We start from the raw sequence: 27276 nt of genomic DNA on the forward strand, positions 1-27276 counted from the left end.
GGAAGGGGGCCTGTCACACGAAAAAGTAATTTCTTATAGAGCTGTTTTTGCTACATAATAAAAATGTGTTTCTTTAGGACTCAGTTTCCATGAAAACATCATACTCCAGTGTTTACAATAATTTCAAAATAACACTATCTCTGCAATCCCGTGGTGAGCTTTCCATTCTCTGTGTACTTTAGGAAAAATTTCATATAAGATCTTAAAATCCAAGTGCACTGTCTTCTGTTAGCAAATATTACTTTCAGTGTTTTGTGTATCCTACAACACTTGGCCATTCCCAAACTGTCTTGGAAATGTTGTTGGTAATTTGGGGTAACTACACAGAAACATCTGTGTGATATGCCGTGAATGACTAAACTATATATCTGAAAGTAAATTCCCCTACCTTCTTGGCAAAATGTGGACACTACTTATCTGGACTGTACTTCTAGTATCACAGGACTCTCTATCCTTGAGCTTCTTTTTATGTCTTATTAGAAAACTGGAAGGAGAAAAATAATTTTATGCCTTGAAAATTAATAACCTAATGCATTTCCAAGGAACTGTGTCAGGCACGCCGAGAAGAGATGATTTGTGCAATTTGAATTTGAACACACTGTCTGACCCCAAAAAAGTAAATAATTACATATCTGGATTAACTGAAGCTGATTTTGTTCTGTTCCAATACTATGAGATGCCTCTGACCAACAGTGTCTGGGCAGATTTAAATCAGAGAACTTCTATATTGCTCCACAGAGAAGACGTGTGAAGGGTCTTTAGAGAACTATCTAGAAATTAAGTAACTAGTGAATTTTACCTTCAAGGACTGCTCTTCAAACAGATTCGTGATGTTTTTCTTCATGGTTGTTAGCACCTTACTCTATTGAAGTTTTCTTTTTTTGCCTCAATATTCCTTCCCCTACAATAAAATTCTAGAGTAATTCAGTATGACTCACAGTGTCAGCTTACAGTCAAAAAGGGTTCTTTGTGTCTAGGTTTTATTAGATAAAATTGCACACTGCATTATAATGGCAGCTAAAACTGTAATTTATACTAAAAGAGGAGAAAAAAAGAGATGTTCCTTAACCTCAGTTTGATGGAGTTTGGCCTTGCAGACATTTCATGCTCACTCTTCCCCCTCGTCCTACCTGTCCAGCTCACACAGCTCCATCCCAGACAGGGCTCTACTGAAGCTTCTCCTACAAGTTGCTTTTGCTATTACAGGATCACTTTTAGAATGACAAGGAGGTTAAATTTGTTTGCTTGCTTGCTTTTTGCAGTTTATTGCAGGGTTTTTTTTCCTACCAACTCCGAGGGATACTGAATCAAGATCGAAGCCTTTTTATAGCCTAGAGAAAAGAACCTCTTCTGTGTTTTATGGTTACAAAGCTCCAAATAAATCTCAGCTGACACAGCTCAGGTCCCCGTAGATCAAGCTCATCCTGGAGATTCCTATCTCTATATCTATTTTCAACTTTATTTTTCCTTCTTTTAATTCTTTCATATTCTGCTCCCTCTGTCCCAAATCACATTCTTTGGGTTTCCCAAAAGGAAAAACTAATACTTGAATGTAACTTCTTAATTCATGATATCCAGCAAGATATCCAAACAACAGATATGTATTTTGTCATCTTTTCTAACTACATATAAACACAAATCTAACTTTTCAAGTTTCTGAAATAAAATATTGTAATTTTCAGTTACAATTAACTGATATTTATTTATTTTAAAATCTCTAAGAACATTGACTTTTGTTATAAAACATTAAAGGACATGAGATCATTGAATGTCTAAAATACTACCAGAAATTTAATTAATTCAAACTTTCATTAAGCAGTGATGATTGTTTGTCACTTCACTAGTGACATAATTTTAAATTTTAATGATTCTTTCTTATTTGTGTTTAACATTATTTATATCCTCCTCTTTATAAGAGTTAACTGCAAAGCTATTTAGTACCATTAGTCCCTAAAGCATAAAGTCACATTGATCATACTTTTCTAAGAAAAAACAGTAATCTGTATTTGCCAGCCTACTTGGTTCAGCTTAGTTAGAGGTAATTATTCATGCAAATATACATTTACAAATCACAAAGACTAAGGGTAAACTAAACAAAACAGAAATTACTCAGCTGTGATGTGGGATCTTAAATCATAAGCTACATATGTACACAGTAAATTATAATGGTGTAATTTGAACTTGGCTTTAAAATTTTCAGTGGAAGGGTTTTAGGTCCAGCCTCATTACATCTGAACTCAACAAATTCTCAAGGCTGGGTTGCCGTGTGGTGGAGGTTTCATTGAAACTCAGAGAATGAATGCAAAACATCCAGAGGCTGCAGAGGGCCTTCAATGGCCCTTATATCATACACTGAATTAAAACCAGACATTCATTCCTATAATAGCTACAAGCATTAAGCCTTTAGAGAAAAAGCTTGAACTTTACAGAAGGTGCCTTAGAAGCACCTTATATACAAACAGGCTCTGCAGGACAGCTCTGGCAGGGATGGATCCAATCTCAACTGGGCAGGAGAGGTACCAAACTGAACTGGGAGAGCTCCCCTCCACCTGCTCAGAGGCTCAGTGTGAACAACAGTGAAACATGAGGTTATACCTACACCAGACAAGTAAAGTCATATCCTGTGGAGTGAACAATGCCCTGTGAATGCAAACACCATCAAAGACAGAATGTGGGTCAACTGGAACAAAACACTACATGAAAGTGCGTTAGAATCTAAGGAAAATCTAAATATTTAATCTCATAACTAACATAAAATACGTTTATATTTTAATTTCCTAGAGAGAGGTGTTTCAACTTGGCTCAGTTGTTTCATATTTAGAGTCAGTTTTTCTGTGTCAAAACAAAAATATCTAGAAAACAGCCTTACCACTTCCAAGCTTCCTCTTCAGAATTCATGATTCAGAACTGTACTGGTTTTGGCTGGGGTAGAGTTAATTTTCTTCACAGTAGCTGCTATGGGGCTGTGTTTTGGATTTTTGCTGAACTTGGGGTTGATCATATAGAGATGTTTTTGTTATTGTTGAGCAGGGCTTACACAGAGCCAAGGCCTTTCCTGCTTTCCATTCTACCATGCTCTGGAGGGGGCAGGGGGTGTATGGGAGGTTGGGAGGAGACACAGGCAGGACAGGTGACCCAAAATGACCAAAGGGATATTTCAGACCATATCACATCGTGCTCAGTATATAAAGTGGGGGGAAGCAGAAGAAAAAGAGGGGACATTTGGACTGATGGTGTTTGTCTTCCCATCTCCATTAGGTGTGATGGAGCCCTGCTCCCCAAGAGGTGGCTGAAGACCTGCCCGCCCATGGGAAGCAGTGAATTAACTCCTTGTTTTGCTTTGCTTATGTGCATGGCTTTTACTTTCCCTAAAATGTCTTTATTTCAACCCTGGAGTTTTCCAGCCTTTACCTTTCCAGTTCTCTCCCCAATCCCACAGGTGGGGGAGCGAGTGGCTCTCTGGGGCTTGGCTGCTGGCTGGGGTTAAACCACAACAGCACATTCTTAAACAGTGCAATTTTCATAGGATGAGGAGCCCATTTCCAAATCAACTCTCATAGTAGCACATGCACTGTGAGCTGAAATGTACAGGCTAGCTGGATTTCTGTGCACACTTGCTATGCAAACAGACAAAACATATGTTGTTACTGCCAGTGTATGGATACATAACGATAAAACAGACATCTACCTCAAAGAAGAAAATAATCATTCATAGCTACAAGAGGAGGTCACCCACTGCATCTAGAGAACACTTGAACTTTCAGAAATCTCAGGGAGAACTCTATTTTCTAGATTATAATAAATGGTCTTTTATAAAGTACTTACTTTTATAAAAGCTTTCATAAAGCTTGGCCAAACATCATGCACTTGAACATAATCAGAGAGATGTCCAAGCATGTAATGTTTCAAACACAAATCTGAGTGTTAAAGCGGCATTTGAGCAAACCTGCAGAAGCAAATATGCAGTTGTGAAAAGGAAAATGACATCTTTCCCATCTCATGTGAATTTTGTTGTTTTGAGTCATTGCACAGGTTTATAGGTCTCTAAATTACATCTGTAGAAAAAGGACAGGGGAAAATATGTTCTAAAATTACAAATATATTCAGAGATTCAGAGGACAGAAAAGGACTCCAGTGAAAACAGGAAATATGCTTGAGTGACAGCAAATTCAAGTAGCCCAAATGATTGACCAGGACTATATATATGTGTATATATATATATGGTCATACTTGAGAACAGCTCAGCTCTATGTGATTAAACAAGTATATATTTCTGTTTTTCAGTTACCTAACATTTTGGAAGCAGACTTATCTTACAAGAGACACATGATGTGTGATTCAGGTATCATAGATAATAAAATTGTACCAGGAAGAAAACAAAGTTCTTTTTTGTTTCAGGCTTTCAAATCTTGCTTTTAAAAGTGCACTCAAGATTTTGGAATAGTCATTTGGTCATTCAGTGTGATACTGCAGTCTGCATTGTTTAGTTCTAAAGGTTCTATACAGCAGTATCTTTTAGCTTTTCTTTCAGAAACAGCTAACTTTCATTTAAAAAATGTTTTATTAATTAACAGCAAGGATTAAATGGAAGTTTGGGATAGGTCCCTGCCAGGTATCCTTGCTATAGCAAAATTAGTAGCTCACTTTTATCCTAAGTATTTCCAAAGGTTAGGGTGAAGGTTTTCCTGAACCATGCCAAATTTCACACAGACATTTTGAGCATTCATCTCTAAATGTGGGCAGAAGCACCACAGAGAATGTGTGAAGTTGGTCCCTGTGCTCGCAGCAGGGATGGAAAATCCTAGAGAAAAAAAGGAAAAATCCCATGCAAAGGACAGAAGCTGTTTCTTTCTAGAAAGGGTCCCAGTAAACCCTTCACCCTGTGCAGTGACATCCTGGTTAACTGCATCACAAAAGAAAAGCTGGAAAAATTTTCACGGTATCTAAAATATACAGGAAAGTCTGAAGAGACTCTGGATGACTTGGTGGGAAGAAGGAGTAACCTGACCTGCTATCATATAATAGATTTTACTGTTTAATTCAAAAGCTTTGCCATCAGTGCAGCCCATCCAGAGCTCTGGAGACGGATCTGGACAGAGCTTCCCTCGTCTTCCACACAGCCTGGAATTCAGGTCAGCCTCTTTCACAGCTGTACAGAAATGCTCAGTATGATTGTAGTAATAGTACTTGATGGTACAATTTTTAATAAAAACAGTTAGGGACATTATTAGAGAACTATCAGTTACTACAGAAATCTGTGCTCAATTCCTTCTCTTCACCTTTTACAATCCCTCCTGCCCCAGATGCTGAACAACCAACAAAAGGAAACCAGAAACAGGGAGCTCAGTACGTGTTCCCGCAAATTCTGACTCAACCACACATTTCCCTAACAGCCCCTCTTCTGAGATCAAGTGATGTGTTTCCTGAATTTAAATAAATCCAAGAGACTAAATTCAATAGGTGAGACAAAGAACATACAATGGTCATCACTAGCAACTATCACTAATTGTAACATCTACTGAAAAGGTTCCCTCCTTATTTCTTCTTTTGCCATTACCTTTTTGGTACCTACTTTACAAACACTATGTATTGTAAACAAATTATCTTCACTGTCTGCAGAGAAAATTAAACAATTATGAAAGTTTATTTTGAGGAGAACAACCCTACAGGCTTTAAGACAACAGCAATAAAATCATCAGGGAAAGATCTCAACTCAAAGAGTCAGTCTTAGCCATTGGATCCTGAGCTTAACACTGTCCATACTGATACAATTTCTCATTCTAGACTTTAGTTTTTGACATTACACAGTTGTAATATTTTCCTCCAGCTTTAAGATGTAAGGAGTTTATGGTTAAAAGGGCAACATGGACAAAGACAGAAAAAGATTTTTTTGAATAAATTCTTTTGTTAGAAAACTGATGCTGTAATTCTTTTGCCAGGAATATAATTTCTAACTTTTCATACTAATTTGTTCTCTAAAATATTCTCCAAGTAAAGATCGTGCCTGGCAATAATTGACCTGCAGTAAGAGAAACTTCCCTCCTGGATGACAACATAGCAGGAGCTCTCTTGCATATTTAAGCAGCTTTGCTCTCTCATAGTTGAAGCCATTGCCAGACCTCTTCTATCCTTATTCACCTCTGCCTGCCCCTTGAAGACAGCAGTGTGAGGCAGTGAATCTTTCAGGAGACAAGACTAACTCTATATGGTAACATAATTCAGTGGAAGGAAGATAAATTCCTTGAAGTATCTTCTTTCTCACGCACACCTAACTCTTGGGCCAGTCACAACCTGGTGATTGATTAGTGACCTTCTCTTTGAACTGCAGAGCACAGGAACACAAGAAATAATTATGAGAACAGAACTGATATAGCTCACAATTAATTCACATTAAGGCCCTCTTAATGAGTGAGATAAACACAGTAACTAATATTCATTACATGAGGTTAGACATGAGATTTATTTATATTTAGTGGAAGAGACAGCATATCAGACAGAATAAAAAACTAGGAATGCCTAAACCTAGGAAAAGGGAAGATCAGTGTATTTTCAGCTTTATTGAGTTCACACCGATGTTTTTCAGTGTTTGCTGGTTGGTTTTTTTTTTATTTCTAAGAGGATACCTCTCTCCTGGGATTGCAACTGGTAGGCGGAGTCAGAGGTGCTGTATTTCCAACCAGCTTAAAAGGGAATTTCTGAACAAAAGCTTTTTCTCAGGACATTTTAGTCCAGCCAGTGAACAGGCTCTGGCATTTTGACAGTTCACATACACAGACAATGCACTTCTGCCAACAACACCTGGATACCAAACTTAGACTTGCCAATGGTAAGTATCTGGATCTCCTTTTTTTTAGCTTTTTATTCCTTTTTACATTTTTAAGAATGCAGTTCTTATATATATTTTTCAACCAGTTCTATCACAGCAGCACATTTTTTTCATCCCGCTCCAAAAGGTTTCAAAAGACATTTGCTTCAAAGGGTTTTGCTCTGAGAGAGGTCTTCTTCATTTTTTTGGTCTTTCTTAATACCAAGGTTGTGTCCAAGTTTAGAGCATTCCTCAAAGTAGTCTCTAGAGAGGTACATACTTTGCTCTTTTATACCAAAAATCTTCAACAAAGAAGTCAGACAAGCTGCAGTCCTCACCAAATTATTCTTAAAATTGCAGCTTTATCCTTAAACAGTTTAGATTACATTTAAACATCAGGCAAGCTTATTCTTTTTTTCTTTTTTTAGCAAGAACTTTCTTCGACTCTTTCAAGTGCTCATCTTAGAAGACTATATTTGTCCTTCGTGTCACCACATCCTAACACAGAGATAGGAAATCTTCAGACCTGTTCTGGATTTTCAGTGCTACTCTCATTTCAAAACATTAAAAAAGATTTTAACGAGACAAAAAGAGACTTACATAGAAAAGCATCCAATAAGCTGATATTATTACATTAGAAGAAATAAACTTTTTAAGATTTTGAAAAAATGTTGTCCAGTATTGACTGCGGAAGTTATACTGGTAGGTAGAGATAACTCCTAAGATAAAACACATTGCTAAGGCTTCAACTGGTAAGATTTATCACACTGCATTGGAGATTAAAATAGTTCCTCCTGATTCTTTTCATCTGCCAGCTTTAATCCAAGTGACACAATCATTATTTAGACTTTTTATCTATTTTCCAAAATAATCAAGTGCAATATGTAAGAAGAGTGATTTGTTCCCTTTTGATGTCTGAGACTGCCAGGGTCGGACCCCTCTGCCCATGCTCCCAGATACAGGATGTATATGCACAGTAAAAGGTAATCTGCCTTCAATTACAGATGCTTTTGTATTGTTCATGTTCCTTAAAATGTTTTAGGACTTGCTTCTCTTCCTCAAAAGTAAACTAAAAAAATGAAAAGCAGCAACAGCTGAATCGATATTTTATTTTACTTTCACTTGTAACTATCACAGAACTGAGTAGCATTTTAAGCACTTCTTTACTGTTAATGGATGAAACTGTATTTTTTTAAACAATGAAGTTATGTAAGTAGTTTTAGGGACAAGGATTAAGTATTATGTAAACACAAAAATATTTTGTTACTGTTTTCATATCAGTCATAGTTGTTTCTTATTATGTTTTTCTCATCCTAGCAATTTTTTTAAAAGCTGATATTTGTTTTATAGTCCCTCTGCTGAACAAAATTTTTGCTTTTTTCAGTGCAAGCAAGATTGCTTCAAGGCATTTTGAAAACTTCAGAATACTAGAGAAATTTAAAAGAAAAAGATCCCTAAAACCCAATCCAAACAGCTCACAGCAGAAGCAGCATTTTACTTGGAATTCCTCCTCTGAGGAGAATATTGCCTTGCAAACTTAAACAGAAAAAAACACAGGTATGTTATTGGAAGGTTCATATTTACTAAGAAGATGCAGAAGAAATTACAGGAAGAGATAAGATGGCACTGCCTAAGCAAAATGTGCCTTGTGATTTGGCAGAAAGATTTCCACTTGCCTTGGAGAATGTTTGTACTCAGGTTTGAACCAAACACCATCATCAAAGAGTGGGCATGAGAAAAGCCTGACTGGGTAGGTACCAAACCAGATATCTACTGAACTGCAGAGGAGATGGCAACTCACTGGGTCTAAGTTGTACAGTAAGATAATAAAAACGAAAATTATTTCTCAGAGATCCATGCATTTGCAGAAGTTACTTCCACTTGTACTCTCTCACAGTGACTAGTAACAGACAAAATTTATCTCTGCTTAAAAATGATGTAATTCCCATTTATTTCAATATGAACTTTGCGTGCACTAAAACCCAAATAAAGCACCAAATACACTTCTCAAGTCCTCGGGGTTTGCATCCTTTAGTTTTTTATTGTGCAATTGGAATATAAATAATGTTTATGGTTCAACATTGCTTCCCCTCAAATACTGTAAAGAGGCCTTACTGAGAAGTGCCTTCAGCTGATTCTGTGCAATGGCATGGAAGTGCTCAGTGATCTGTTATGTCTTGAGATATCAAGACGCCTCACCCTTTCACCTTTTGCTTTTTTATCACTTAAAAAATCTCATTTATTATTAATGACATTATTAATAAAATGTCATTACTAACACTTTATTAGTAAAATGTAAGCACAGTATTGACTCACAAGTATAAAACAGCAAAAGGTTTTGCAGCAGCAGCATTTGCGCGTTTGAAACCCTGTCCTTCAATGACACAAAAATCTTCCAGCAATATTAATCGAGGCTTTTGTGCATGATGAACTACTATTATTTTTAGGGATCTGTACAACTTTATTTATTCATAGTTATGTGAAATATGCCAGAAAACTGACAGGATGTTCTGCAGGACATCTCTTCAATGATTGTTTTCGAAGCCCTTGCCTGCAATTTTAAATTATATAACCTTCACATTGCATTTCACAGCTTTCTATATGTAATTATAACAGAGTGGCAGCTATGCTGTAGTTAATGTTGAATGTTGTTTTCTGTTTAAAGGTCAAGTCTATTCTAAAATCCATATTCTTAGTGAGATTGTCTTGAAAATTTGCTGTGCCTACTTGGTATGCAGAGCAGTGGTCTAAATTATGATTATTTGTGGAAGAGGCTTCTGAGAAACTCTTCTATAAATAAAAGATAAATAAAGCTCCTCTAAAACATCTAAATGTTACAAAAAAATCACATGATTCTTCTCATTTGTGTGTATGTGTTATTCAACCTATAGCCCTAACCATCTGCAAACTGATTTCAGTTGCTAGGGATTCATTTTAGCTAGTGCATGTCTCTTTGGAGAAGAAATCTTTAAAAATGTTAATAAAGACAATAATGAACTAAATTTGGCGTGCCTAAAAGAATTAAATGCACACATGTATCAAGATTCCCTCTAGCTTGCTATTTTGCACCAATGTGCCATCAAAAATGACTGAAAGACTTAGGGAGAGATGCTGTGATTATTTAATCTCAGTTATCTGCACTCTCTGCCTTTGGAATTCAAGATGTGCAAGTGAGCATGCTGCAGAAGGCTCATTTGGAAATTCTGCCTTGGGATAAAAATAACCTGGGAAGATTTTAAAATTTTCTAAAACCAACCCGCTGACACCAATCTTAATTCGGAAATATTGTTAAGGAAATTACCACTGATTAGCTGGAGGGAAGATAAAAGATAATAAGGGCACACTAATCACATTTCCAGTACAATGAAACCGAATCAAATGAAAGCAAGCTGTTGGGTCAAGGACTTCCCGATGCACTGGCCCCTCCAGAGGAACTCCAGACATTTTGGTGCAGAGCTGGAAATACAGAGAGCTGACAGCACTGCCAGGAAACAGGGCTGCAGCACTGTGAACCTGAGCATAGAGGGGAAGGGACTGCAGGACACACAAGTGGGGAGCCTGGAAGGAGCGGGAAAGTTTAGAGTGACATGCAATAGAGGAGAGCAAGACTCCCATCTTCCTGCAGAGTGATGGACCTGAGAAAGAAGGGGATGATGGGGAGAAAGAGACATCTCAACACAGCCATAAGAAGATGGGGTATCCGGTAAGAAGTGACCAAGACCCCCTCCTTGTGAAAGAGGATCTGACAGCAATCTGAGTCCTGCTTCCCTTATTCCAACTTGCCAAGACTGAAGAACGGTGGAAAGATCACTGAGTGAGCTTAACAGATGGGCTTGTACTTCCCATATTGCTTCAGGTTGCATTAATCTCTGTGGTGGGTTCTCATACAGCTGAGAAAATGTCACCAAAACAAATGAAGCGGAGCAGGATGATACGAGATCAGCAGATGTAGAGAATCTCTTCTGCATGTTGTAGACAGAGGCAAGCAATTGGAATTCTCACTTGTCTGCTCCCTGACGCCCCTCCAAAACTAATCAAAGATACCACTGGCTGAGTTGGGAGTAGAAATGTCTCACATCAGACACTGCAAACAGAGAAACTGATAGAAACAGGGAACATGGAAGCCAGCAGGGAAGGAAGGTGACACAGCAGAGAAGTCTGAGCAGGGAAACAGGAACAGAGCAGGGGTCAAGGTACTAAAGAGACATAGTTGGGTGTTGGGAGAACTGCCTCAGAGATGGGCACTATTCATTTCTGTCCATGAAACCATCAAACCCCACCTGCATATGCATTCCCATTTCAAGAACATGCCAGTACTTGTACTTTTCTTGCGTCCTCTTCTGGTTCCTGAACCAATGTAGTCCTTTCAGTATATGAGGTCCAGGAAAGAAAAGAGATGTTTTTGCTGGGCTTGCTGAAAGCATCCATGAGGAAAGAAAAAGAAGAAAGCACAGAGAAGCAGCAAAGGAACCAACAGGGATTTGGCAGCAGTTATTCCAGTAAGAGGCAGTGTGGTGTAGTATGAGATTATGCCATATAACAGAGGACATTAAATATCTGAGTTAAAGTATTAAAGCAGACTTAGGATTTTCAAAAGTTCCTTAATACTTCCACAAAAAGAGAGTGAATAAATTTAAGGTGAAAGGAAGTCAAGAAAAACTTCAGCTCACAGAAACATAATTTCATAAAATGCGGGAATATAAAGCAAACACATTCTTCATTTTGCTTTACTTAGTCTGTCCTTGAATGCTGTCCTAACACATCAACCATTACCTCTGCTTAGACTGTCTCTACAGCTGCTAAAGAAACAGGGGACAGAGCAGACAAACTATGAACACCAAAACTGAACATGTTTCATCCTAAAGCTGGCTGCACTCAGTGGGCCTGATTTAAACCAGATGTCCCAAGTACCACCCAGCCTCCTGCTGCACTGCCAGCCAAAACATACCCTTCTTTATCCTTCACTGCACTCTAGGGATCACCTCCACATGTGTCAACAGATGGGCTACAGGTGTGCTGACCTTGACGCCACTTACCAACCAGGTGCTGAACAGGGACATCAGATCTCTGGGGGTTCACATCCTCCTATCATCACCTCTCACTGATGGTTCCCCAGCTCATCCCTCCACCAGTGACAGCACACACAGACGCAGCTCCTGGATCACCACACACAGAGGAGGCAGGGAGCAGCACATTCAGATTCACCACACTACACTCAGACTGGCTACATACCATCTGACAATGCATTTTGCTTTAATGCATAAATTTGATGCAATGTAATTTCCATTTATATGTGCACTCTGTTGGCCAGAACAGCTTTCCTGTTTTCATCAAGCAGACAAAAGGTTTAAACTCCATAAAAGGTGGCTGATATTTAAGTTTTAATAAAAATATATTTCACGTATGTCATTCTTGCCTTAGACTGACCTAGCCTACGAGATATTATTTACATAACTGCTGCAATATCTATTTCAAAACTGACTAGACAGCCCTCTCCAGAACTGTAAGCTGCCCTGCCTGTCACCGTGATGGGTAAACAGTGTCACCTTTTCACAGCCCGATGAAATATAGAGAAGTAGTAAAGTGCACCATCCATCACAATGGCACTAAGTAGGTTTTTGAAGTAGATTTCAGATCACAAATGTTCACATTTTTACTCACAAATGCTGTTTAGACTGTTACCAGAAAGCACAAATTGGATGGCTCATACACAATGGCCGTATGATGAATGGACATGACAGGTGGTCAAAGAAAATGAGCCTTGCTGTTCTACAAATAACCTTGTCAATGTGAAGGTAGAGCTGTAGCTCTGCTGGTAGCCAGACTGCAATAGCTTAATGGTTTTATCTGCTTGAACTTCTAGCAAACCAAACAGACAAATGAGATACAATGAAGCAGCAGCACTGAAGCAGTATTAGCAATTCAACCTGATTAGGTGACACATAATGGGAATTTTCTGCTAAGGATGTGTCACATTTGAAAGAAAATTATTCAGATTATGAGTAGCTGTTATAAAAATACCTTTTCACAGGAAAGCCTTCATGATTTCGCAATCACAACCCACGGCAGGATATTCAAAATATGAGCCTTGTAGATCCACCGCAAGCAGTCAAGTCACTTTCTGGTGGCAACAGCCACCACCTGCTACTTCTCATTTAAAGTTTTTCTACTTCCATTAGTTTAAATAATAAAGATTAGTGTACAGGATTGAAAGTCAGGATGCTTAGATCACTACCAACTCATCTGTACCCCAAACAAATGGGGAAATTTCCCTTTTGGGCAAAACTCTAGAACTCAGGACATTTTGGATAGACTTTCTGAAGAATAAAAGAACAGATCTGAAGTTTTGTAAGGGTGCTAAGGTGTCTCAAAGAACTGACTGTAAAACAGTGCACAGAGAGTCACACTTTGGCTCAAGAACAAGTCTGGAGTTTTGCCAAAGCCAAGGTCCAACCCTTGTGATTAGTACAGTGTGTGTGGTCCTCGTTTCTGCTGAACTTGGAGAGAAAACTGCCCTGAAACATAATGGAAGGTGGTGCACGTGCTGCTGGTAATAACATCAAGGATTTTTCCCGGAACACTGGATTTCCTTTAATCTGATGAATTGGTTAGCAACACATTGATTTTTATGAAATAAAACCTTAAAGGTCACAACTGTACTTTTATCTCATTACAGTTACTCTTATTAAGTTACAATGAGAAAATAATATTAAATATAGAGTTTTTAAGTGATATGAGAAGGAAAACCCATTCATTAGTCCTTTTTATTTTCCCATGGAGAAGTTAAAGCATACATCATGCAGGTTAGGATCTCCTCTTGCCTACTTCATTTCTCTTCTTAACAGCAAACTTTGAAGTGGACTGATCTCCAGAACAGGGGCTCACAAGACTCAGGAAAGTATGCATGGTCAGTACACAAAAACAAAAGATGAAGAGAAGTTTTTCTCCCAAAGAAGAACAAGAACTCCATTCCTGCTCCTCTCTAGGACTAAAAAGCTTCAATGATTTTAAGAAAAAGAAGCTGAAGCTTGCTGACTTCAAGATGAGAAACTTTCTACCCAGTCCTCATATTTCCTACAGTCAAAAATTCAAAATTAGATTAATAGTCTATACAATGGCTTAGTTAGCATTGTGCAGCTTTCCCCATTTTGAGTTATTGCAAGAGTTCCACAGCATTTTACATGTTATCAATAAAACTTATGGGCAGACACTGTCACAAGCAAGAGGAAAATACATGACAGTTGTATTTTTACGTTAGAAATGAAGTAATTGATAATTTTAAATATTAAGATATTCAAAAAGTATAAAGTTATTTTGGAATAGGTTCCTCCAAACCCAAAGCAATTCAAAATCTATTCCTATGTGGTGTAATAGTGTTCTAAGTCATGAAAACAAACATGCATTTTAAATCAAAAAGAAGGCAAGACGGAAAACCTCCTGCAACACTGGAATAACATACAATATTGTAACAAGGAGAAAGACATTAGCTAACTGATAATGCAGTTAGCAGAGAAATTGCAGTTTTTATATTTCAGAAATATTTATTGAGATTTATACTATCTCAGCTAGGAAAGCAAACAAATTACGATCCTTTTGTGCACCCCCAATGTATTTGGAAAGGATCTAAAGGAAGGCAGGCACTGAAGACAGTAAACAGGATAAAATAAGATAATCCAAGATCTTCTTTCACTTGTCAAGTAACAAATCCCAATAGGCAGGATCTTTTCGCTGACAAAACTTTCCAACAAAAGCTACAGTACAATGAAAGTACAAATTGGGGTTTTCAAGAGGAAACAGAGCAGATGTGTCAACTGAGTTGTCATAAAAGAATGTGAGATTCACGACCGTAATTCAGGAGCTCCAGGTATTAGCCCAGCACTCCCACCTGCCTTAGTGCAGAAAGCCTCATCCTGCATGCCCTTCCTACAAGCATCCCTCAAACCAGTAGCACTCATACATCAGCAAGATAAAGTGTAGCTCTAGACACAGCTTTCAGAGTTTTATACCCAAGACAATTTATAAACACAGATACTTAAAAAAAAATTATTTATATCTATCTATCTATCTATCTCATATGAAGCATTCAGGTCTGACTAGTTTATAAATTTGATTTAGGATTGTAAGATTAAATAAGATTGGCCACATCATATTTTATGCAAATGTGCTTATTTTAAAATAGGCTGGGCATTTCACCATGTTAACGACTGGATTTGATGATCTTACAGGGCTTTTCCTACCTAAATCCTTCTATGATCCTATGTGCCATTTTCCAGTCAAGTTCAACAAAAGCTGGTGTTTTCTAACTCTATTTCAGCACAAATGACAGAGACAAATGGTCACATTACCTCAAGAGTTCCTTTGGCAGAGTAAGCTGCATACGAGTACAGGAGGTCTTGGCTATGAAGTGTTTTGGGGTCTCTGCTGCACTGTTGTCCACTCGGATAAAAGCATTCACCACTGCTTTTCAGAGTTACTGTGTTTGAAGAAGAGTCTGGTAGGTCAAGCAGAACAGAGTAATTCACCAGCCGGACATCTTCCAGGCCTTGGGAATGCCACTGAACCAGAATTTTCATTGCAACGTCTACATCATCTTCCCTAGTGTACTGTAACAAATCTCTGGAAAAAAACCAGAACAACACACAAGTAAACACAGGTTTAGTTTCTTTCCCACCATAACATTTGTACCTTAGTAGGCATCAGAGCATAATTTTATTCATAATCAATCATCGAATGTGCAAAAAAACCCAACCACCCTTCACTCCTTTGCAAATAATTTCTTATCAACTGTGAGACAAAAGCAACTGCTTTTTGAGAAATAAAATTAAAAATAATTATAGGAAAAACATTCAATTGAAATAAAGGATCCTACAGAAATTATCACATAACTGTTTTGAAATTCATATATGTGGCACTGATCAAATTTCTGATAGAGTATAATTTAATCAACTTTTAAATAGGAAGTACACAATCTGAAGTCACATTTCAGGGATTTCAGGGAGGGCATGATGCTGAAAATTAGTTGTAATTATATGTTTGGCTTTAATTCAACAAGTAAAGGAAATTTACTAAGTAGAATGCAACTGTTCCCCCAAATATTGTGCTCACTGTCAGGGTGTCCTCCTGAGATTTCCTATCTGCACTACAGGATTAGTTGAGCAACCACCTTGACAAGCACAGAGACAAACCTGGAAATTACCTACTGACAGGTCAACTGAGGAGTCAGACAGGTTGGTCTGGGTGTGTATCACCAGGTTTGCATCAGGGTTCAACACTGGTTGCCAGATGGGCCACAGGATGAGGGCACCAAAGGACCACCCTCCTCCCCAGCAAATGCCAAAAGATTCGAGATGTTGAAACTATTTTCATGATAACTTTAGAGGACAGGCATGCTGAAGGGACAGCTAAAGGTTTTCCCTACTTATATAGGCAAGCAGTCATTTAAGCAAAGCAGGACAGCAAAAAAATGCATTATTATTCAAATAAAAAGCACTATCCAAACACAGTACAAAAAGCTTATGGAATATTTGCTGAATTTTCTGAGGATTTTTTTTATTTTGTGTGTGTGTGTGTTTCTATGAAGCACTCAGGACTGAAAAAGAAGATTAAGGATCACAGAGGTATTGATTTCCAAGCACAGAGATACTAAAACTCTTGTCCTCAATCATCTCTTCACAAAAAGGCCAATTAAATTTAGCTGCTTTAAGGTCTTAGGTCTTAGTAGAACGTAAAAAAATACCCTGGCTGTCTTGCACACATGAAAAAAAAAGGGTGAATAATGTACAATCTTTTTAAGCAAGCAATAGGTATTTGAGAATCCCACCAAGTGCTGTGGTACCCCTGCAATGCTGCATGTGAGATACTCCTGGCTAAAGGTACCAGCACTACTTCCAGAAGGGTCTGCACTAACCCCAGGACAGAACTCAATCACAAAGACTCCCTTCTTCGCCTCAACAAAACTATCTTGTGGTTGAACAAACCTTTAAAAAAAAAAAATCAACATTTACTGCCTAGATAACATCAAACCCTTAAAAAAGGCAGAAAGGGAAGTTAGGGCACCTATTACACCTAGAAAAGGCTCAAAAATGGTGTACTATATTCAATGTCTAATGTCCATTATCACACTACATAGGCAAAATAATTATTTCAACATCCAAAGGCCTTTTAAAAATATACATATATTTATATAAAGAAGTTAGTTTGCTGTTGTGGTTCTTTTTTTAAATATATTTGCTCAAAGCAATATATTGTATCCCAGGCCACACTGTATGTGAATAACCCAGTTGGAGCAAAGCTTAAAATCTTTACAAGAACACTGGACTTAAGTTGAAGACTTTAGGGATCCTGTCAGGAAGAATAACTGTCTTACAGATTTAATCTTTTTAAATTATCTAAAATAAGTCTTCGAGCAGTCTACACCAAACAGATGAGTTAATCCAATCTGTAGTATATTACAAGTTTCCAATTTCATCTCCTGTGCCTGTTAATGCAATGACATAAACTTGGGCAGTGCAGAAATACAGAAAGCTGTTTGATTAACACAATCATTAACAGAATATCTGCATTTCCCTCAGGTGATGGAAGCATTAATAGAATTAATAATTAAAGAAATTTATCCTAGGCCAATAAGGTTATGGCATATTGCAAGAAGAAGTACTGAGTTGCAATAAAAGGAATTAAGCATTAAGAGAGGAATAAGCAAATTACTCCCTTAGTAATAGAAGAAAAATTACTTTCCTCTTCATAATTAAATAAGAATGTATTTGAAACTTTTGTGACAACATATCTGATTAAGTTACAGAAATGAGCACACTCACTATTTACTCCATAACATCTTTAAAGCATGTTAAAATCAAATTTCAAATTATAAGCACACATTATATTACAATAAATCAGCACATATTAGAATACTTTAATAAACCTTATGAACAGCACCAGAAAGAATTTTTTTCCAGATTTATTGTAATCTCTAACTCGCATTTGCCTTTGATGCTGACTGTATGAACTTAAAGTCAGAGGTAATTTAACCCATTATTTTTTCACATATTAATTGTGCACCATGCATAATATGCAAAAACAGTATTTCCTAAACCCAGCCAAATTTGGAAAAGTGCAAAGTTTGGCAGTTCTGCCTGGAAAAATCACAGCACTTCACAAGCACTTCTTAGTCCTTCTCTACAAATTCTCAATTAACTTACTTCCTAAAACTTCCAGGCCTCAGAGACTCACAGCAGTAAGATTTAAGCAGTGGAGGGAAGGAGGCCCTTGGGATGAGGATGTTTCTCAGCTCTGCAGGCGGCTGCACTTTCAGTAGGAATCAATAGCAATGTGATTGCCAATTTCCACTTACAATACTGCCTTTAATAACTTCAGCCAAATTTTTGATTCCCTTGCTCACATTTAAAAAGCTACTTTATTCAGGTTTTTTTTTCAGGTTCATTCAATGGGAATAACCACAAAGCTAATGGGCACATCTCAGTTGCTGTAAATCTATATAATCTAGTAAAGTGGAGCCACCACAGACTTGATTTGGTCTCAAGTTAGAATCAACACTAATAAATATAACAATAACAGTCTGAATACTACTGTGCCCTTATAGGATGCTCTCAAAGAGATTTCCAAAAATTACTGGCCTTTACTTTCTAATGCAGATCAGATATTGAACTAATGTACGTCAGAACAGGATATAAATTTGTTTTATAAGCATTCTGCTCTATCTCAAATATGTTCAGTTCCTGAACTGATAAACAGATAAAATTGAACTTAAAACTCAGAAAGCATACCTTACTTCAAATTAACAAGGTAAAGTTTTCCCACTCTGATATGACGACAAGATCAAAAAAATGTTTATGAAGACACATGATTAGAATTCTTGTGTAAATAAGAAATCTCAGTTGTACTTTACAGCCTGATCAGTTAAATGTCCTGCCTAGTGAGGAGGAGGAGACCACCACTGTTGAAGATTCAAAGTCCTAAAGATAGGAAAACAACTTGAAATAAGACCAAGATACACATGAAATAAAGCCAGGTGTTCTGCAGCCTATGAAGCTTCAAAAGGCCATTCCTTAACAGATAAATGAACACACACACAAAATACACACATTTCAGTTTTAATTTGGTAACCATGGGGAACATGGACCTGCCGTGGCTTAATGGAAAGTCATTTGCTACAACAGCACTTTTTGACACAGTTTGCTAAAGGGGAGAACAAGGTACTGCAAATAAGCTCGGTGCTCATTGCTGGTAGTACACTGGGACACTGCAAAACACCACTCAACAGATACTGAAAAGTTACAACAGGTCACTCTAACAACCTAAAAATGGAATAATTTAACTGTATGACATAATTACTTCTCAGATAATCCTATTAAATTGCTATAAACCCCCCACAAAACAAATCTAAAATTGCAGCAGGATTCTATAAATTCCATCTTAACAATCTACAGGGACAAAACTTCCCCTCAAATATGGAGAACTTCAAGTGTGGTTTGTTAGTAGTTTTTTTTTTTCTTTACAGATTTGATGTCTGTACTGAAATGAGCACAGTGAAATGGCCTACACTTTGTGGTCTATTAAAAAAAAAAAAATCTTCTGAATTACAGTTTTTCAGAGTTAGAAGTCTATCTAAGTGCCTTATTCCCAGATTCCAACTGTAAATTTTTACTCTTTATTTTTTTCCAGTTCACTGAAATCGTTGATAAAGCAATTTTTGGAATTTTAGGTAAGAACTAAAAACAAATGTGATTTTGGAATTTTTACTGGCCAATTTTTCAGCTGAGTAGTGGTTTTCAAATTTTGTGAGCCACAACGAATTCACATATTTTGTAAAGCTACACCAGATCAAAGTGTTATCTTGTCTAATACGATGCTCCCAACAGCAGCTGGTAGCAGACAATCACAAAAGAATGCAAGAAACACATCATATGGGGTTATTATATTTATAGCCTCCCATGCATATGTCTTTTTTTCCTACCCACAAACTTTGTTCAGGCTGAGTTTTAAAAATGTTTACATATGTTGAGGATTTCAGAGCTCGTTTCAGACCATTAAGAGCCGAGCTGTGGCAGTTTCAGCGGCACTGGGTGAGTGCACAGCACCTGCAAAGACCAACTGCTCAGCACATGCACCCGTGTTTTCCACAGTGGCAGGAGGAGCATTTATTTGTATCCACCACATAAGAGGGTGCACACACAGGAAACTAAACACGTTCAGGAAATACCACCTGCCCAAGCCACATCTGCTTAAATTTTAATTACATGCTCCTGTTAATTAGGGCACTCAACTGGCTGGTCTCCAACTGCCCGATCGGATTTCCTGTGGTCTGAGCTGATGGCCACAAATTCACCACTCTCAAAACAAATAAATAAAAAAAAAAATCCATGCCCGTGAGAAATTAAATATCAGAAGGTTAGAATATGTGAGAGAAACATGGTGTAAACAGCTGACTACGTGGAGCTTGGTGCAGGACAGGATCCTGAACCACCTCAGGCTCTTCAGGCTACATTGCAAAGTCACCAGCATCTGCTGCAGAAAGCAGATCCATGACATGTCCTTTGTCACATCTACCATCAGTCTCCATACATTCTGGATATTCTGGGCATATTTCTAGCACTGATATGAATACTACTAATAGTTTAGTAGTAGTAGTATTATTGATTATAATATCAGTCAGGGGTCACAAGAAATCTGGTACTGTGTTCATTCCAGTCTCATGATGACCATAGTATTGATCAAAATTAACAGGTAAGGCTATTCAGATATGCTTCCTACATTACAAACAAGCAATAATACTGGTCTACAGCATGAAAGCAATGGAAAGCACTGGTTAAACAGAACATTTAGACACCAGAGATGGCCAGCAACTTTGTGACATGGTGCTACTGCTTAGAATCACAGAATGGTTTGGGTTGGAAGGGACCTTAAAGATCATCTAGTGCCAAATCCCTATCATGGGCAGGAACACCTTCCTCTAGACCACCTTGCTCCAAGCCCCATCCAACCTGGCCCTGAACACTTCCAGGGTGGGGCATCCACAGCTCCTCTGGGAAACCTGTGCCAGGGGGCTCACACCCCTCCTGTCACTCACAGTATTCTCTCCACTGGAGATGGACCTCTCATGGGAGGCAGCGCTTTTTGCCAGCCCACACCATCATCCAGTTCTGCAGGACAGAAAAAAATCATAACAGGCTTATCAGAACACAGTATGAAATCATGGTCTGTCCTATTGATGGAAAAGCCAAACCCCTGCTCATTCTTGTGTAACAACATCTCACTTCTGCTGTCAAAGGGAGTTTTACAGAGCTGCACCTGTGTACCACTAAGAATTCTACACAGGGCCTACTATATAGATTTAACATTCTTTAACATCAAGGAGTATGATTTATGACAGTTTTTACTTTTCACAGACACAGACTAAATGCAATTCATGAAACTATAAAAAATATGGAACATCAGATACCAGAGCACCGGCTCTAAATTTGGTTGCACAGTTCTCTAGCCAAAAAAAAATGCTTTTGAACCTTTTTTTTGTTTTAAACATGTGGCTTTTGGATATATCCTACAAAAAGGGACCTGAGTTATCTCTTTAGAAAGTCACATCATAAGCAGGCCCAAAGCTACTTTTAAACAAAACTTCATAGCATTTTTGTACTGTGTTTAAGTCCACCTGGGTATTAGAGTTTCACAGGGGTACTTGACCATATGTACCCTCTCCTATCATAGTATAATTACATGCAGAACTGCTTCAGGGCAAACTTCTCATTTTCCTGGGAAGTTCTTTGCCATGGGATTGAAGAAGACCCTCAGATCTCACCTCATGCTGGCTCCCAAGCTTAGCTATTTTGTACATTTTTTTGTTTCTCTGCAGGAATACCAAGCATATTGCTCCTACCCACCACATCAGACAGTCAAATGCCTTTTATATTTTTTAAATAAAACTAACGAGGAGAGTTCAAATCTCACTTGCCAACATCAGGAGACAAGCCAAACTTGTATTCAAGGCAGATGGTGGAGCGCATTGAAAAATGACTGATCCTCTCACTTCATGATTCCAATTTAGTGGAAAACAAGCAATTCATTGTTCCTCTACACTAAACATTGCTAAGTCATAAATTGGTCGTAGGTGAGCTTTCCAAAGATTTCTGAGGGATTTGGATGTCAGTTATGCTGACGTCTAGCCAGCATCCAAATCCTTCAAGTGCTCCAGGACATCAGAGCACCAATGAGTTCTAACAAGGGTATATCAAATGATTACCCAGAGGAGGGTAAAAACAGGGCAAGGACATGCAAAACCCCTCAATCAATTACTTTTCTAGTCCACTTTAAGCTTACAAGATTTTTGAAAAAAAATTATAGCTCCAAATATGCGTGAATTAGAGAGTATTCACCTTATTCTTCAGCAATAACATGCCATTCTAAACCAAAAAAGACTCTTCCAGATCTATTTGCTTAATAAACAATTCTTCCAGTTACACAATCCTTTTGTTGTGGAAGAGAACACCCACAGTAAAACTCAATGTCTTGGCTATTCTATCAGACACAGAAACAACATAATAGCGTTTTAAAGCAGAATTAATGTAACAATATCCTCTACATGCTCAAAGTTCAGGATGCCATCACATTTTAATGACCTATTAATGGACAACTATTCATTATCTCTTGTTATTGATGAAAAAGGAAAATTGTCAAAAACTTTTATTGAATGATACAGGTGCTGCAATTGAAGTAGTCATATGAATTAGAAGTTAATCTATTGAGTTCAGCTCTGTCACCACAAGGAGTATGTGGGTCAGATCCACCAACAAACCAACTGACATTTGCAGAAATACACTCAATGAATCCAAGGCATCCAAGTTTTGAAAGGTAAGCATTTGTCAACAAGGCAGCCATCTGCAAATATGTTACGTTCAAGATGGAAATTCACTGCATGTTCACTGTGTAGAAATTACGAGAGTTTGTCTCTTCTGAATCCTTTTACTCTAATTCTTAATAACTCCTGATATAAGTCACAGTTTCAGAAGGAACCATAGGTATAAACTGCATCCCAGCACAAGGGAGGTCCTTGTTTCATTATTCTGCGTGTGTTCTTCTAAAGCAACATAGTGAATACTCCCAGCATGTCATGAATCAGCAGCATCTGCAAGTGCCAGTCAAAAAAACCCCTCACAGAAGATCCAAAAAACGTTGAACGTGCACTAGCATTTGAGTCCAGAAATTGCTGGGCAAAGAACTGAAGAGTTTAGTTAATTCAGATTCTTTGCAAGTCAGCCAAAAAGACTTTGAACATATGCAAAATACATTATCTGGGTTGTAAATTTCATAGAAACTGTTCTTAATACATCAGATTTTCAAAAATAAAGACCTTCTTAATACAATTTCTATTTGCAATATGAGAAATGAATGGCAAAATATCAATATTACCACAGTACTTAATTAATGAATTGGCTTGTCAACAGAGCACAAAGGTATAGTAAAATTCACTGGCCAAGTGAAGGTTGTTTAAATGTGTTCATTTGCAATGGACTATGAGCATGAGCAATTGGCTGAAGTTCTACTGCGAAATTTGGACAAAAAGTCTGTTAAATTACTGCTTTTCTATCACTTGCAATCTGAAGGCAAAATCTGAAAGGCAGTTGACTTTGACATTAAACCAGATGCCAAAGAAATAAAATCCACAAAAATGTGGAAGTTTTCAAAAAACTTTTACGATAAGCAAATCACCCAAGGGCAGAAAGGTAGGTTCCTTGACAGAGCAAGGAACAGAAACCAGACTGGCTGATTTACACTCCTGGCTTGCAATTATCGAAGTGCCTTACATTTTATTTAAAATCATATTTAATCATCTTTTTTTTTAAGCACTCACTTTTCCATGACATATATCTTGCTCAATTGCCCAGTGTAGAGATGGATGAGAATGTCATTTAGCATCTCTCCCCATCATCCTGGAAGCACATAAAAAAAAAAAAAAAAAGGATAGTAATCACTATCCATTTTAAGAATTGTTAATGAACCACAGAAACCTTAATATGGAGAATGACAGCTCCAGACCCTCAAATGGGCTATTTCAAAGACCCTAAGACTGTTAATTCCACAGAGAGAGGAGACAACTTTAACATTCTGTACCTCAGCACAAAAGAAGTCATTGTCATGTTTCACTGTTCCCTTTGGTTACAAGAGTGACATGCTCTCCTTTTAGCAAAGCAAGCAAACCTTGCTTCTTCCTAACACTGAGCCCTCAGGTTTCAAATACTTACCACAAACAGGACTGATCTACTCCTTCATACTTTTACTCTTTTTATTGCAATAAACTGCTTTCAACAGATGAACTGTCAGCAAAAAAAGTTCTTTCAAAATATATACACAGTGAAGATATCTAGACACATTATTATCACATGATAATCTCTTAGAGACTGAAAGATAATCTCTCAAATGCCATTTTCTCTCACAATCAATAAGAAGACCTCAACTATTGTATTCTTCCTAACTTTCACTGTTGCTAAATTTCAGTCAAGAGATAGGTTTTCCTCTATGGTACACAGGATTGAGTGCATGCATAACATCACAGACTATATCTTTGCATGATTCTATGTAAAGCATTTTAAATAAACTTGTACCATGTCCAAAGTCACATTAACATTCTGGATGGCGTAATCTATTTTAGTTTTATTTTGGACATATAAGGATATCCTAGCCTGTGTTTTAAATACAGCAGCAAAGGGATTAATTTCATTCAAAGTTTATAGGTCTAGTTATTTAACAAAGGGATTTACTACCATTTTCTCATAATGCAAGAAATAAAACAGGTTCTGAGCTCCAAACAGCTGTGCCCTGCATTTTCCAACAGGTTCGGGTGCCGGGGCAATGCCGAGGCACAGCAGAAGGAGCACAGGGAAAAGACAATCCCTCACCTTGAAAGTGTTTGCATATAACCCTGCATTCACTGGCAGAGCACTGACCCAGCAAAACTTCACAATGATATAATCTTCTTTTCTTCCCAGGCCACAGGGAACATGTCAGTGTCTCAATAAAATGTGACCAGCTGCATAATCAAGTCCAAGTGGTACCTTTTACTGTCAGGGACAATTAGGTTTACTTCCAGCAAGAGACCATTTCTGTGTGCATGTGAATAGCAGTTCATGCTTTTTCTATATAGAAAACCTATTGATCAAAAAAACCAAAACAAAAACCACCTTGAAATCTTGCTTCTTATATAAAAAAAATTTGCTGATCAAAAAAAAATCTCAAAAAAAATATACTGGCAGTATTTTATTCTTTTCAATTGTAGATCATGAGGTTACCCAGTGAACTCCAAAGCAATTACATTCAATGTGTCACTCTGATGGCACTGGACATCTTTATTTGAACTGTATGATTTAACTTCTGAATAACATCCCAGTTCCCAAAGGACAATGAGGAATTAAGAAGGCATGCTAACCCAAAATCCTAGAAGAAAAACCAGAAATGTTTAGAGAAGCTACCTATTACTTGAAGATTTAGTATTACTTGGAATTAGATAGATCCCCAAATAAATGTTTAATTTTTAAATTAAAAATAAGGTAAAACCTTCATTTTATTTCATGAATTTCAAGAAGTTAACCCTACATACAGGAAAACCTCAGATAGCCACAAGATGATGCCATGTTTCTGTTACAAGCCTCATTTTCTTATCAGTGTATTTTAACATAGCAGTGCAATTCTAATGGAACTGGAGAGATTCCTAGCTGATACATGATCTTGGATGTTTTACAAAAATATATATTGGTTAAAATGAAAACTGCAGAGAGAAAAAAAAAAGGAGCAAGGATAAAATACCACTCTATGTGCTTATATAAGGAAAATGTTATCATGAATGCCACATCACACGGTTTAGTTCAGATAATCTCCATCTGATCAGCTGAACAGCATTTCAGATGCATTTGTTTTATCTGAAAACACTGACATCTTCCAGCTGACCGTTCAGTTCTAACACACAACTGAGGAAATCAGCGCTGAGAACCGAAACACTGTCCTGGAGTTATTTACGCTGTACCACAAATCAAATTGCTTGTGGATAAACTAAAAGCTCTCTCCGAAGAAACAAGCATAAAGTCTTATAAAGAGAGGTCCAGGAAGAGACCACAGGACATCACTTGGTTCAAGGCAGGCTCAGCTCACCCCACTGCCACTCCAGGCAAATGTTTTCCTGCCCTCTTCCAAAAATAGCAACTTGTCCATTTAAATAATCACCCTGCTGTATTTAGACACACTGTATTTTCTCCCTTCCACCACTCATGTTGAGAACAGGCTCCCTGCAACAGTTTTTTTACGTATTTAAGGATTACTCTTATGGCTATCCCTCACCTGAACTTGTCTTAAAACCAAACTTTCTCAGTGTTTTCATCTATTTCCTAAGAGCTACTGCTCCTGACATCTTCAATTGCCCTCTTGACCTCTTCTGGCCCTCTTCCAGCATGACCCCAGTCGTCTGAAACCAAAGTCCAACCAGAGGAGACTCTGAATATGCCACTTGCACTGAAAATGAAGGATTAGTATCCAATTATCGTTTGCCTCCATGAAAGTCAATTATTATTCCTCTGCTGTCGTTTATTCTGATTTCACCTCTGTACCTCTCCAGTAAGTTCACTGGCTACTTTAGCTCTGTTGACCTCCCCATTTCATCACTGATTTGCTTCAAGAAGGACTGGTCCTGAATACATCTTTGTGAACTGAATAAAATAGGTCAGATTTTCAAAATGATGAGAGTCTGCTGTTAAGAATTCATTCCCCTGCCCCCCCAAAACCAAACAGCTCCCACAGAGACAACTAACCTTAAGTACAAGACTTCAAGATTTGTGCTGACTTCATTGTATACCAGTGTGTACACTACAAGGATAAATTTTTAAAGCAGGCAAAATTCGAAGTATTTGTTTGCTCAGTTCCAAGCCCCTCCCAGTCTCAAGTCTGAAGCTGCTCTGAGTTTTGGCTTCCAAAGCCATTGCTCCCTTTGCAATGTAATACAGAATCCTGTAAGTTTAGAGCAAATCTGCTGCAACCATCTGCACAGTCCACTTCAGGTCCACACAAAAAAGTCCTTTCTGTCACTTCTAAGGCTGATGTACCCACTTCATCTCTTCTCAGTAGTCTCATAAAACCCACACAGCTCCAGTGAAGTGCATCCCTAAGGGGCACATTATAACCCTTGGGTGTGCAGGGCAAAATGGAGGTGTCACAGTGCAGTTTTCTAGAAAAGTGACAGGAAAAGGACTTGACCTGCTCCTCCTTCACCTTCCCCTTTGACATGTGTTAGTATATACAACATTCTCTGTTGTCACCTTGCATGCCCAAAAGTGTACCTCACTCCCCCACAAGCCATCTATTTACCCACATTTTCTTGCCTGTTCTAGACTTCCCTTGAACTTCTGGACCTTCTTTAACTGAAAATAAAATAAACCACACAAAGTCTTCCCAGAACAGCAGGTGCTGGTTTCACGAAGTAG

The 27276-nt window shown here is 37.8% G+C and overlaps 1 protein-coding gene across 8 annotated transcripts in view; it reads right to left on the minus strand.

The window, feature by feature from the left end:
* NAALADL2 (N-acetylated alpha-linked acidic dipeptidase-like 2) overlaps nt 1-27276 on the minus strand; it is a 469384-nt gene that overhangs the window by 186433 nt on the left and 255675 nt on the right. For all 8 annotated transcript variants that reach the window (XM_017827775.1, XM_017827774.1, XM_017827776.1 and 5 more), the window contains one exon: nt 15151-15421. In XM_017827775.1, coding sequence (XP_017683264.1) covers nt 15151-15421 — 271 coding nt within the window. The remainder of the gene's footprint in view (nt 1-15150; nt 15422-27276) is intronic.

Source organism: Lepidothrix coronata, unplaced genomic scaffold (assembly GCF_001604755.1).
Source record: "Lepidothrix coronata isolate B3197 unplaced genomic scaffold, Lepidothrix_coronata-1.0 Scaffold142, whole genome shotgun sequence".
NCBI classification, from domain to species: Eukaryota; Metazoa; Chordata; class Aves; order Passeriformes; family Pipridae; genus Lepidothrix; species Lepidothrix coronata.